Below are 12,742 nucleotides of genomic sequence, written 5' to 3'. Positions count from 1 at the left end.
GCTTTACTGAATTACCATCAATATATAGAGTGTTCCATTTATAAAAAATTTACCTTTCCATAAATAACTGGTAATATAGGAATCATGTTCCATAAAAAAGAATCCGACTGATGTCACCAAAAATAGCAGAAGAGGGAGCTCTAAGAAGCTGCCCTTCCATTGAAGTAACTAACCATTAAGCTCACAAAACTATCAGGAACAACATTTTTGGAACTCTGAAATCTAAGAAAAAACTTACAACAAGCAAGGAAACGTTCAATGAAGAAAGAGGGTGCTAAATTGTGGCATTTAAGGAGATGTTTGTCACTGGCTGACTGCTGAGATAATGGAAAGGGGACTTAAATGAACACACACAAGGAATACAGACTTCATAAGAATAGTTCCAAAAAGTCACTAAACAAACGGATGACTGGAGCCCACAACAAGCTGTTGCCTGCAAACTGTACAAGGAGAGAATTCTGATTTCCAGAGTTACAACATTACAGTGTTCAATATGTCCAGTTCACAACAAAAAATTACAAAGCATGTAAAAAAAATAATAAAACAGGAAAAGTATGGCCCACTTACAGGGAATAAAGAAAACAACAGAAAACCTCACTGGGGAAACCCAGACATTGGTTTTACAAAACAAAGACTTTAAATGTCTTAAACGTGCTCAAACAGCTAAAGGAAACCAAGGACAAAGAACTAAAGGAAACCAAGAGTATGATACCTTAACAAATAGAATATATTAATAAAAAGACAGAAAAAAGCACCAAATGTAAATTCTGGCACTGAAACATACAAAAGCTGAAACTAAAAACGCGCTAGAGAGGTTCAACAACAGATTTGAGCAGGCAGAAGAACTGGCGAACTCAAAGATAGGACAACTGAAATTATCAAGTATGAGGAACAGAAAGAAGAAGTGAATGGAACCTAAGGGGCTTCAGGACACCATAAGGTAGGTCAACATACACACTACAGGAGTCCCAGGAAAGGAGAGTAAGGGGCAGAAAGAATATTTAAAGAAATAATCACTGAAAATGACCAAATTTTATGGAATATATATATCTATACATCCAAGAAGCTCAATGAACTCCAAGTAAGAACTCAGATCCACACCAGAACACATAATAAACTTTCAAAAGACACAGACAGAGAGAATATTGAAAGCAACAACAGAGAAGCAACTTATCACATACAAGGGATCCTCAATAAGATTAACAGCCAATTTCTAAGCAGAAACCTTTAAGGCCAGAATGTAGTGGAATGACATTTAAAGTCCTGAGGGAATTCCCTGGCAGTCCAGTGGTTAAGGTTTCATGTTTCCACTGAAGGGGTCATGGGCTCAATCCCTGGTTGGGGAACTAGGATCCCGCATACTGTGCAGCGCAGCCAAAAAAAATAATAGTAATAAAGTGCTGAAAGAAAACAATTCTCAACTAAGAATTCTATAACTGGCAAAATTATTCTTCAAAAATGAAGAAGAAATTAAGAGATCCCCAGGTAAAGAAAAGCTGAGAGTTTGCTACTAGTAAACCTGTCCTATAAGAAATGTTTTTAAAGGGAGTCTTCCAGGTTGAAATGAAAGGATACTAGACACCATCTTGAAGCCTTATGAAGAAATAAAGAACACTGGTAAAGATAACTACATAGGTAAATGTAAAACCCAACTTTATTGTAATTTTGTTTTGTAACTCTACTCCTCCCCACATATGATTTAAAAGACAAATGCACAAAACAATTATAAATTGATGTTAATAAGCACACAATATAGAAAGATGTAATTTGTGACAGTAACAACTAAAGAAAGGAAATGGATTTGCACAGGAGCAGTTTTTATTGCTACTGACAGTAAACTGTATCAGTTCAACCTAGATTGTATCAAGTTAGGGTGTTAAATGCAATGGCCAGCGTAGTCACTATAAGAAAATGACTAAATAATATGCAAAAAAAGAAATAAAGGAGGAATCAAAACAGTAAACCAGAAAAGGTAATCTATTAAACAAAAGAAGGCAATAATATAAAAATTGAGGAACAAAAAGAAAAAATAAGACACAGAAAACAAATAGGACAATGACAGAAGTCTTTCTGTACAGTATTCACTTTACATTTATTTTATTATTATTATTATTTTTTTAAAAATTTTTTTGTGATACGCGGGCCTCTCACTGTTGTGGCCTCTCCCGTTGCGGAGCACAGGCTCCAGACGCGCAGGCTCAGTGGCCATGGTTCACTGGCCTAGCTGCTCCGCGGCATGTGGGATCTTCCCGTACCGGGGCACAAACCCGTGTCCCCTGCATTGGCAGGTGGATTCTCAACCACTGCACCACCAGGGAAGCCCTCACTTTACATTTAAATGACACTCACTGATTAAAAGGTAGAGATTGGAAAAATTGATTAAAAATTGATCCAATTATATGTGCTGTACAGAGACTCACTTTAGATCCAGACATAAATAGGTTAAAAGAAAAGTATGGAAAAAGATATCTACAGATAAAAGAGCTGAGATAGCTATACTAATACCAGACAAAACAGACTTTAAGTCAAATATGGTTAAAACAAAGACACTGTATACATATATTTTTACTGAAGTATAGTTGACTTACAATGTTGTGTTAGTTTCAGGTGTACAGCAAAGTGATTCAGTTATATATATATATATATATATATATATATATATATATATATATATATACACATATTCATATTCTTTTTCAGATTCTTTTCTATTATAGGTTATTACAAAATATTGAGTATATAGTTCCCTATACAGTAAGTGCTATACAGTAAGTAGGTCCTTGTTGGTTATCTATTTTATATACAGTAGTGTATATATGTTAATCCCAAACTCCTAATTTATCCCTCCCCCATCTTTCCCCTTTGGTAACCATAAGTTTGTTTTCTATATCTGTGGGTTTATTTCTGTTTTGTATATATGTTCATTTGTATCATTTTTAATTTTTAGATTCTACATATAAGCAATATCATATATTTGTCTTTGTCTGGCTTACTTCACTTAGTATGATAATCTCTAGGTCCATCCATGTTGCTGCAAAAGGCATTATTTCATTCTTTTTTTATGGCTGAGTAATATTCCATTGTATATATACACCACATCTTCTTTATTCATTCACCTGTTGATGGACACTTAGGTTGCTTCCATGCCTTGGCTACTGTAAATAGTGATACAGTGAACACTGGGGTGCATGTATCTTTTTGAATTAGAGTTTTCCCTGGATATATGCCCAGGAGTGGGATTGCTGGGATCATATGGTAGCTCTATTTTTAGTTGTTTTTTTTTTTTTTTTTCAAGCGGGGGCTACTCTTCATTGCGGTGCGCAGACTTCTCATTGCGGTGGCTTCTCTTGTTGCGGAGCAAGGGCTCTAGGCGCGTGGGCTTCAGTAGCTGTGGCTCATGGGCGTAGTTGCTCCATGGCATGTGGGATCTTCCCGGACCAGGGCTCGAACCCGTGTCCCCTGCATTGGCAGGCGGATTCTTAACCACTGCGCCACCAGGGAAGCCCCCTCTATTTTTAGTTTTTTAAGGAAACTCCATACTGTTCTTCATAGTGGCTGCACCAATTTACATTCCCATCAACAGTGTAGGAGGGCTCCTTTTTCTCCACACCCTCTCCAGCAATTGTTATTTGCAGACTTTTTTGACAACAGCCATTCTGACCAGTGTGAGGTGAAGACATTGCATACTGATGATACTGATAAAAGGGTCAATTCATGAAGAAGATACAACAATGATAAACATATATGCATACAACAACACAGCTCCAAATATACATACATACATACATATATATATATGACATAAAAGAAACAGTTCTAATAGAGTCCTCAATAATCCACTTTCAATAGTGGACAAAAAATCTAAACAGAAGATGAATAAGAAAATAGAGGACTTGAATAACACCATAAACCAAATAGATGTAACAGATATACTAAGCACAATCCAAGACCAACAGCAGAATACACACTTTTCTCAAGTGCACATGGGACTTCTCCAGGACAGACTATATGCTAGTTCAAAAGACAACTTAATACATTTACAGAGACTGAAATTCTACAAAGTATTTTCTCCAACCACAACGGAATGAAACAAGAAGTCAATAATAGAAGGAAAATTAGAAGTTTCACAAGTATGTGGAAAATTAAACAATGTTCTCTTAAACAATGAGTCACAGAAGAAATCAAAAAAGAGACTACAGAAAATGCTCTGAGATGAAAGAAAATGAAAACAACATATCAAAACTCATGGGATTCAGTGAAAGCAGTACTTAGGGGAAAACTTCAGTTGTAAATGCCTATATTATAAAAAAAGAAAGTTGTCAATTCAACAACCCTGACTGACACCCTAATAAACTAGAAAAAGAAAAGCAAACCAAGCCCAAAGCTAGAGGAAGGAAAAAAAATAATAAAGATTAAAATTCAGGTAAGCAAAATATATAATAGGAAATAAATAGTGAATATTAACAAATAATTGGTTCTTTAAAAAGATCAATCAAAAAAAAAAAAAAAAAAGATCAATCAAACTGGCAAATCTTTTACTAAACCAAGAAAAAAAGAGAAGACACACGAATAACTAAAATCAGAAATGAAAGTGGGGACATAACTACTAACCTTCTACAAATAAAAAGGATAAAACTAAAAACTATGAACAACTGTACACCAACATATTAGATAACCTAGATGAAATGACAAATTCCTAGAAACACACAACTATCAAAACTTATTTGAAAAAGAAAATTTGAATAAACCTACAGTAAGAGATTTAATCAGTAATAAAAAATGTCCCAACAAAGAAAAAAGTCCAAGACAAGATGATTTCACAATTGAATTCTACCAAACGTATAAAGAAGAATTAATGCCAATCCTCACAATCTTCCAAAAAACAGAAGAGGATTAAAGCATTTCCTAATTCATCCCATGAGGCCAGAATTACTCTGACTCCAAAGCCAACCAAGACACCACAAGGAAAACAAAAACCCACAAACCAATATCCCCAGATGCAAAAATCTTCAACAAAATACTCGCAAATTGAATGTAGCAGCATATTAAAAGGGTTATAAACTATGATCAAATGGGATATATTCCAGGGTGGCTCACCACATGAAAGTCAATCAGTGCAATCCATCACATCAATAGAATGAAGGAAAAAACCCCACATGATCATTTCAAATAACACAGAAATGGCGTTTTACAAAATCCAACACTCTTTCATGATAAAAACAATCAGTCAACAAGGCACATAAGAGAACTTCCTCAACATAATAAAGGGCATTAATGAAAAACCCATAGCCAACATCATACACAATGGGGAAAGACTGAAAGCTTTCCCCCTATGATCAGGAACAAGACAAGGATGCCCAATTTCACTACTGCTATTCAACAATGTACTGGAAGTTATAATCAGAGCAAATAGGCAAGAAAATAAAATAAAAAGCAGCCAAATTGGAAACACATTCAACATAACTGTTACAAAAATTCCACTATCCTTTTTTGTAGGAATGGAAAAACCCATTCTAAAGTTCATATGGAATCTCAAGGGATCCCAAATACAGGCATAAATCGGAGATATTGTGAGTTCAGTTCCGGACCACAGCAAAAAAGGAAATAGAGCAATAAAGCAAGTCATACAAATTTTTTGGCTTCCCAGTGTGTAAAAATGTTAACACTATATTGTAGTCTATTAAGTGTGCAACAGCATCATGTTTTTTAAAATATTAAAATTAAAACCTTAGTTTAAAATTAAGACCTTAATTTTATTGCTAAAAAATGCTAACCATCATATGACCACACAGGGTTGCCACCAACCTTCAATTTACAAAAAACTGAAATATCTGTAAAAGCACAATAAAGTGAGATAATCAAAACAATCTTGAAAAAGAAGAACAAAGTTAGAAGAGGCACACTTTCTTATTTCAAAGCCTACTACAAAGCTACCACAATCAAAACAGTGGCATAAAGACAGACATATATAGATCAATGGAATACAATAGACAGCTCAGAGATAAACCCTTGTATTTATATGGTCAAATGTTTTTTGACAAGGGTACCAAGAACACATTTAAGGAGAAAAGGACAGTCTTTTCAACAAATGGTGCTGGGAAAACTGGATAACTACATGCAAAAGAATGAAGTTGGACTCATCTTATACTATATACAAAAATTAACTCAAAAAAATGGAAAGCAATGACTCCAATAGACATTGTATATCAATAACCAGAGAAGCATTACTCACAATAGCTAAAAGGACAAGCATTCTGAGTATCAGTCAATAGATGAATGGATTTTTAAAAAAGTGGTATATACATACCTGGAATATTATTCAGCCTTAAAATGGAATGAAATTCTGATGCATGCTATGACATGGATGAACCTTGAAGACATGCTAAGTGAAATGTCAATCTCAAAAAGACAAAGATTGTGTGACTCAACTTATTTGAGGTAGCTAGAACAGTCAAATTCATAGAGGAAAAAAAGTAGAATAGTGGTTACTGGGGGGTTGGGGTAAGGGGAGAATGGAGACTTATGGTTCAATGTGTTACAGAGATTTAATTTGGGGTGATGAAAAACTTCTGGAGATGGATGGTGGTGTGATTACACAGCAATCTGAAGGTGCTTAATGCTACTGAACTGTGCACTTAAAAATGATTAAAATGGTAAATTTTATGAAAATAAAGAGATAATCTTTCTTAAAGTTTATTTGTTAAAAAAGAACCCAATATAATGCTGAGGAAGTCTAAACTCCGAAGCCCCTAAAACTGGCTAGCTCTTTATCCATGAAGCCTACACTGATGATCTCTCTCATAAGAATTAAAAATTCTGAGAGGACACCAGACTCAGTCGAACCACAGAACCTAAACTAGTATATATGTGCATACAATTAACTGTGTTTGTTTTTAACTAAACTGAAAACTCACCACATGATCTGACAGTTACCACTGTTACCATCTTAAGTGTCACCCATCAGCTAAAGGTGGATTAAGTAATGGTAATATCTTAGCTGAAGTGAGATCATGAATGGCAAAGTGTTTTACAAGTAACCACATATTATATTTAACACAGTATTATTAATAATGTTATTATATGTAATAAATGTTATCATTTTCTTTTTCCTAAAATTTAACTGCCAGCAAGTGTCAATTCCCTAGGTTTCTAGTCTGTAAAATACTAAATAGTGGAAATCTTTAAATGGTACATGGTATTTCACAAGATCAAAGATGCTAGAGTCAGGGCTTCCCTGGTGGCGCAGTGGTTGAGAGTCCGCCTGCCGTTGCAGGAGACGCGGGTTCGTGCCTCAGTCCGGGAGGATCTCACATGCCGTGGAGCGGCTGGGCTCGTGAGCCATGGCCACTGGGCCTGCACGTCCAGAGCCTGTGCTCTGCAACGGGAGAGGCCACAGCAATGAGAGGCACGCGTACAGAAAAAAAAAAAAAGAAAAAAAAAAAAGATGCTAGAGTCAAACAGACTTTAACCTGAGTCATGACATTGTCATTTGCTAGCAGTATGACCTACAGCAAGCTATTTAGGTCTTTTCATTTCTTTTATCTTTAATCGCCTGTCATTTCTTTAATTCTATCCCAAATGTGTGGGAAAAGTAATTTTAAAATCTTAATACTTTGTGTCTCTAAATTAAGAGTGAATAAGATCAGGAAGCTGAAGGAAATTCTGCCAAAAAAAATCAAGCTATTTTGTACCCTGCTCCCACACAGCCAAGGAACAGATGGTGAAAATTGCCATTATAACTTGCAGACAGATAAGTGGTAAAACTACCAAAAGAACTATTATTTGCAAAAACAGTAAGAAATTTTGCCAAAGAAAATTGGAGAGGCAAAAAAAAATTAAAAAGAATTATAACTGTTATATAACTTTTTAAAACTTGGCAGGTCAGAGAGGTCAGTTCAGAATAAAAGTATTCTTGGTATTTTAGGGGTGGGAAGTAAAGAAGGGTAGGAAGAGGGAAAGGGAAGAAGAGAACAATAAGTTCTACAGACTTTGATTTTTCTTTTTTTACAGTAAGCACAAAATAGGAGCTATCAGGATTAGAAAAAGCTCTCGAAATTTTAAGTACGTTAACTCTAAGTAGACATTAGCAAAACCATAGATAACAATATAGATCTTAAAAAGATTCAAAAATGATAACAATACTAATAAAACTACCTATTTATAGAAATTCTTTAAATATAAAGTTCATTTGACTTAAATCAATGACTTAATTCATTTTACTTACTTTTTCCATAAAGTTACATTAAGGAGGTATAACAATATCAAAAATGCCACTGATTTGGATGCCACAGTTCCACTAGACTATGAGCTCCACAAGGTAAAGAACTTTTGCTGGTTTGTTTTCCTAATGTCTGAAATAGAGTATTGCTCAGTATATAGTAGGTGTTCAATAATGTTTGCTGACTAGGTTGCCTCCTCTCCTAATTAATATCAATTTTCAATACACATATATCTTCTCTACTTTTTTAGAATGATTTATTGTATGGTTATTCTGTAGTTGTTTATGCATTGCTTTACTCTGAAAAAAGAAGTGACAGAAAAGATACTCGGTATTTTCTTTAGTCCTCTTTTAAATTTTCCTCAATTTACAATCATATCTGTACGTTTTCAGCCTTCTGAAACTTTACTAAAAGCATAACTCGAATAAAAATATAATTTTTCAATGCAAACATTCATCATCTCACTCTACTCATCTCTGTCTTGCAACAGTTTCTCTTGAAATGTGAAGACAATAATCATGTCACATTTACTTATGAGGAAGAGGAAGTTTCTTATTTTCCAGTGTATAACTAACTAACTGCTAATAAATTCTCCCAAGGTGAAGCTGCTCCTGTAGCTTCTCCAGATAGCAGGTCATTCAGTGTCATTCTCCGTAGCAGTGTAATTTCTTAATTTCCAGAATTTCTTATTTCCCTTTTTCCCTTCTTAGTCTATTTTATAGCTTAGCAGAATGTATGTACTGTACCTGAAGGCTATATAATGGTTTCTTTTAAAATATTTAACAAGGATACTTCACTAATATAGGCAAAGCTACATGATCTATTTCTTCAAAATTAGAAAGATTTTTCTCCCCTGAAGGAATCATCTCATGCAATCTCAACTAGATAGGCAGATCTTAAGAGGAATACCTAATTTGCATCTGTTTCTAAAACAGCTGAGTTCATTTTTATTTTTATTTTTTTAGCTTAGCTGAGTTCATTTTATTATGATCATTGCTGTTGCTACAGCAGGAAGTTAGGAGCTGGTATACACTATCCTTTCTCTGCTAAGTGAAAAGGGAAACAATTCCTGAGACTTCAGCAAGGGAAAGATGAATTCTTGGCCTCCCAAATACACAAAGATGGTGGGAACCTTTGGTGCCATTATGACTTTGATTCAGCTACATTAAGCAAAGTTTTCTGTACATCATCATAATTTTAACTCTTTTTAAAATAGGGAATATTCTAAACTGACTGAAAATTAACTTTTTGCACACTACAAATTTTATTTCCAGATTTCAAACTGCAAGTCTGATGGAATCAAGTATACCATAATTTCTTATATCCTCACACAAATTAAACTGTGATAGAACTGCCTTATATTTTGGGATTTAGTAAAAACAAGAGAATAACTTTTTTTCACAAGAAATATTACCTCTTAATTATTGACTTCCGCTACAAAGAGATACTAAAGTATAAACAGATAGCAATTCAACAAAGATCAAATATCACATTATGCCTGCTGAGCCCAACTCCATTACATGTACATAATACTTCATCCTGATATACTGAATGGGACATCAGAGAAGGAGCAGTATAATTTTCCTAATATTATCAAACATTCTCTCTTTAACTAGGTTAGGACAATACTTATATAGTATTTGTATACTTTGGATTTTCATCAGATATATACATATGTTAGGAAGGCAGTTCCAACAGACTATTTACCACAACTACTTTCAAATAGTCACTGTAATGTGCAAGAGAAAATAACTTACTGTCTCGGAGTGTTTCCCAAGCCCACTGATCATTTTTGAAGAAGAGATGTCGTTTGATTTCTTCTACACCATTCCGCCCTAATCTCACCTCTCTGAATAGAAAGAGAAGGAGAAAAGTCATTAATCATTTAAGATATTATTATTGATACTATAACCTGTTCATATTTATTTGTGGGCATAATGCTAAATCTGTGCAGGATGTTAAATACAATTTTATGTCACCTTGAAATCACAACTTAATAACCAAGAGATCACTGAAGAAATCAAAGAGGAAATCAAAAAATACCTAGAAACAAATGACAATGAAAACACAATGACCCAAAACCAATGGGATGCAGCAAAAGCAGTTCTAACACGGAAGTTTATAGCAATAAAATCCTACCTCAAGAAACAAAAAACACCTCAAATAAACAACCTAACCTTACACCTAAAGCAATTAGAGAAAGAAGAACAAGAAAACCCCAAAGTTAGCAGAAGGAAAGAAATCATAAAGATCAGATCAGAAATAAATGAAAAAGAAATGAAGGAAACAATAGCAAAGATCAATAAAACTAAAAGCTGGTTCTTTGAGAAGATAAACAAAATTGATAAACCATTAGCCAGACTCATCAAGAAAAAAAGGGAAGAGACTCAAATCAACAGAATTAGAAATGAAAAAGAAGTAACAACTGACACTGCAGAAATACAAAGGATCATGAGATTACTACAAGCAACTATATGCCAAGAAAATGGACAACCTGGAAAAAATGGACAAATTCTTAGAAAAGCACAACCTTCCGAGGCTGAACCAGGAAGAAATAGAAAATATAAATAGACCAATCACAAGCACTGAAAATTGAAACTGTGATTAAAAATCCTCCAACAAAACAAAAGCCCAGGACAAGATGGCTTCACAGGCGAATTCTATCAAGCATTTAGAAAAGAGCTAACACCTATCCTTCTCAAACTCTTCCAAAATATAGCAAAGGGAGGAACACTCCCAAACCATCACCCTGATTCCAAACCCAGACAAAGATGTCACAAAAAAAGAAAACTACTGGCCAATATCACTGATGAACATAGATGCAAAAATCCTCAACAAAATACTAGCAGACAGAATCCAACAGCACATTAAAAGGTTCATACACCATGATCAAGTGGGATTTATCCCAGGAATGCAAGGATTATTCAATATATGCAAACCAGTCAGTGTGATAAACCTATTTACAAATTGAAGGAGAAAAACCATATGATCATCTCAATAGATGCAGAAAAAGCTTTTGACAGAATTCAACACCCATTTATGATAAAAACCCTCCAGAAAGTAGGCATAGAGGGAACTTACCTCAACATAATAAAGGCCATATATGACAAACCCACAGCCAAAATCATTCTCAATGGTAAAAAACTGAAACCATTTCCACTAGATCAGGAACAAGACAAGGTTGCCCACTCTCACCACTATTAGTCAACATAGTTTTAGAAGTTTTTGCCACAGCAATCAGAGAAGAAAAAGAAATAAAAGGAATCCAAATCGGAAAAGAAGAGTAAAACTGTCACTGTTTGCAGATGACATGATACTATACACAGAGAATCCTAAAGATGCTACCAGAAAACTACTAGAGGGTTTCCCTGGTGGCGCAGTGGTTGTGAGTCCGCCTGCCGATGCAGGGGACGCGGGTTCGTGCCCCGGTCCGGGAACGGAGCGGCTGGGCCCGTGAGCCATGGCCGCTAAGCCTGCGCATCCGGAGCCTGTGCTCCATGACGGGAGAGGCCACAACAGTGAGAGGCCCGTGTACCGCAAAAAGAAAAAAAAAAAAAAAAGAAAACTACTAGAACTAATCAATGAATTTGGTAAAGTAGCAGGATACAAAAGTAATACACAGAAATCTCTTGCATTCCTATACACTAATGAAAATTCTGAAAGAGAAATTAAGGAAACACTCCCATTTACCACTGCAACAGAAAGAACAAAATACCTAGGAATAAACCTACCTAAGGAGACAAAATAACTGTAAGCAGAAAACTATAAGACACTGATAAAAGAAATTAAAGATATTACAAACAGATGGAGAGATATACCATGTTCTTGGATTGGAAGAATCAACATTGTGAAAATGACTCTACTACCCAAAGCAATCTACAAATTCAATGCAATCCCTATCAAACTACCAATGGCATTTTTCACAGAACCAGAACAAAAAATTTCACAATTTGTATGGAACCAAAAAAGACCCCAAAAAGCAAAAGCAATCTTAAGAAAGAAAAACAGAGCTGGAGGAATCAGGCTCCTGGACTGCAGAATATACCACAAAGCTACAGTAATCAAGACAGTATGGTACTGGCACAAGAACAGAAATATAGATTAATGGAACAGGATAGAAAGCCCAGAGATAAACCCACGCACATATGGTCACCTTATTTTTGATAAAGGAGGAAAGAATATACAATGGAGAACAGACAGCCTCTTCAATAGGTGGTGCTGGGAAAACTGGACAGCTACATGTAAAAGAATGAAATTAGTATACTCCCTAACACCATACACAAAAATAAACTCAAAATGGATTAAAAACCTAAGTGTAATAAGGCCAGACACTATAAAACTCTTAGAGGAAAACATAGGCAGAACACTCTATGACATAAATCACAGCAAGATCCTTTTTGACCCACCACCTAGAGAAATGGAAATAAAAACAAAAATAAACAAATGGGATCTAATGAAACTTAAAAGCTTTTGCACAGCAAAAGAAAACATAAACAAGACGAAAAGGCAACCCTCAGGATGGG

At 35.0% G+C, this 12,742-nt stretch overlaps 1 protein-coding gene across 7 annotated transcripts in view; it reads right to left on the bottom strand.

Moving 5' to 3' along the window:
* The window catches only part of ROCK1 (Rho associated coiled-coil containing protein kinase 1), a 147,233-nt gene that overhangs the window by 64,483 nt on the left and 70,008 nt on the right, over nucleotides 1-12,742 (bottom strand). For all 7 annotated transcript variants that reach the window (XR_010837080.1, XM_059039960.2, XM_067016006.1 and 4 more), the window contains one exon: nucleotides 9,977-10,068. Coding sequence is in view for 6 of the 7 variants with exons in the window: in XM_059039960.2 (XP_058895943.1) it covers nucleotides 9,977-10,068 (92 nt within the window). In the remaining variant the exon portion in view is untranslated. The remainder of the gene's footprint in view (nucleotides 1-9,976; nucleotides 10,069-12,742) is intronic.

The sequence above is a fragment of the Kogia breviceps genome, chromosome 15, assembly GCF_026419965.1.
Source record: "Kogia breviceps isolate mKogBre1 chromosome 15, mKogBre1 haplotype 1, whole genome shotgun sequence".
Taxonomy (NCBI): domain Eukaryota; kingdom Metazoa; phylum Chordata; class Mammalia; order Artiodactyla; family Physeteridae; genus Kogia; species Kogia breviceps.
The sequence above is the reverse complement of the archived record's forward strand: the minus strand, read 5'-3'. Positions and strand labels throughout refer to the sequence as shown.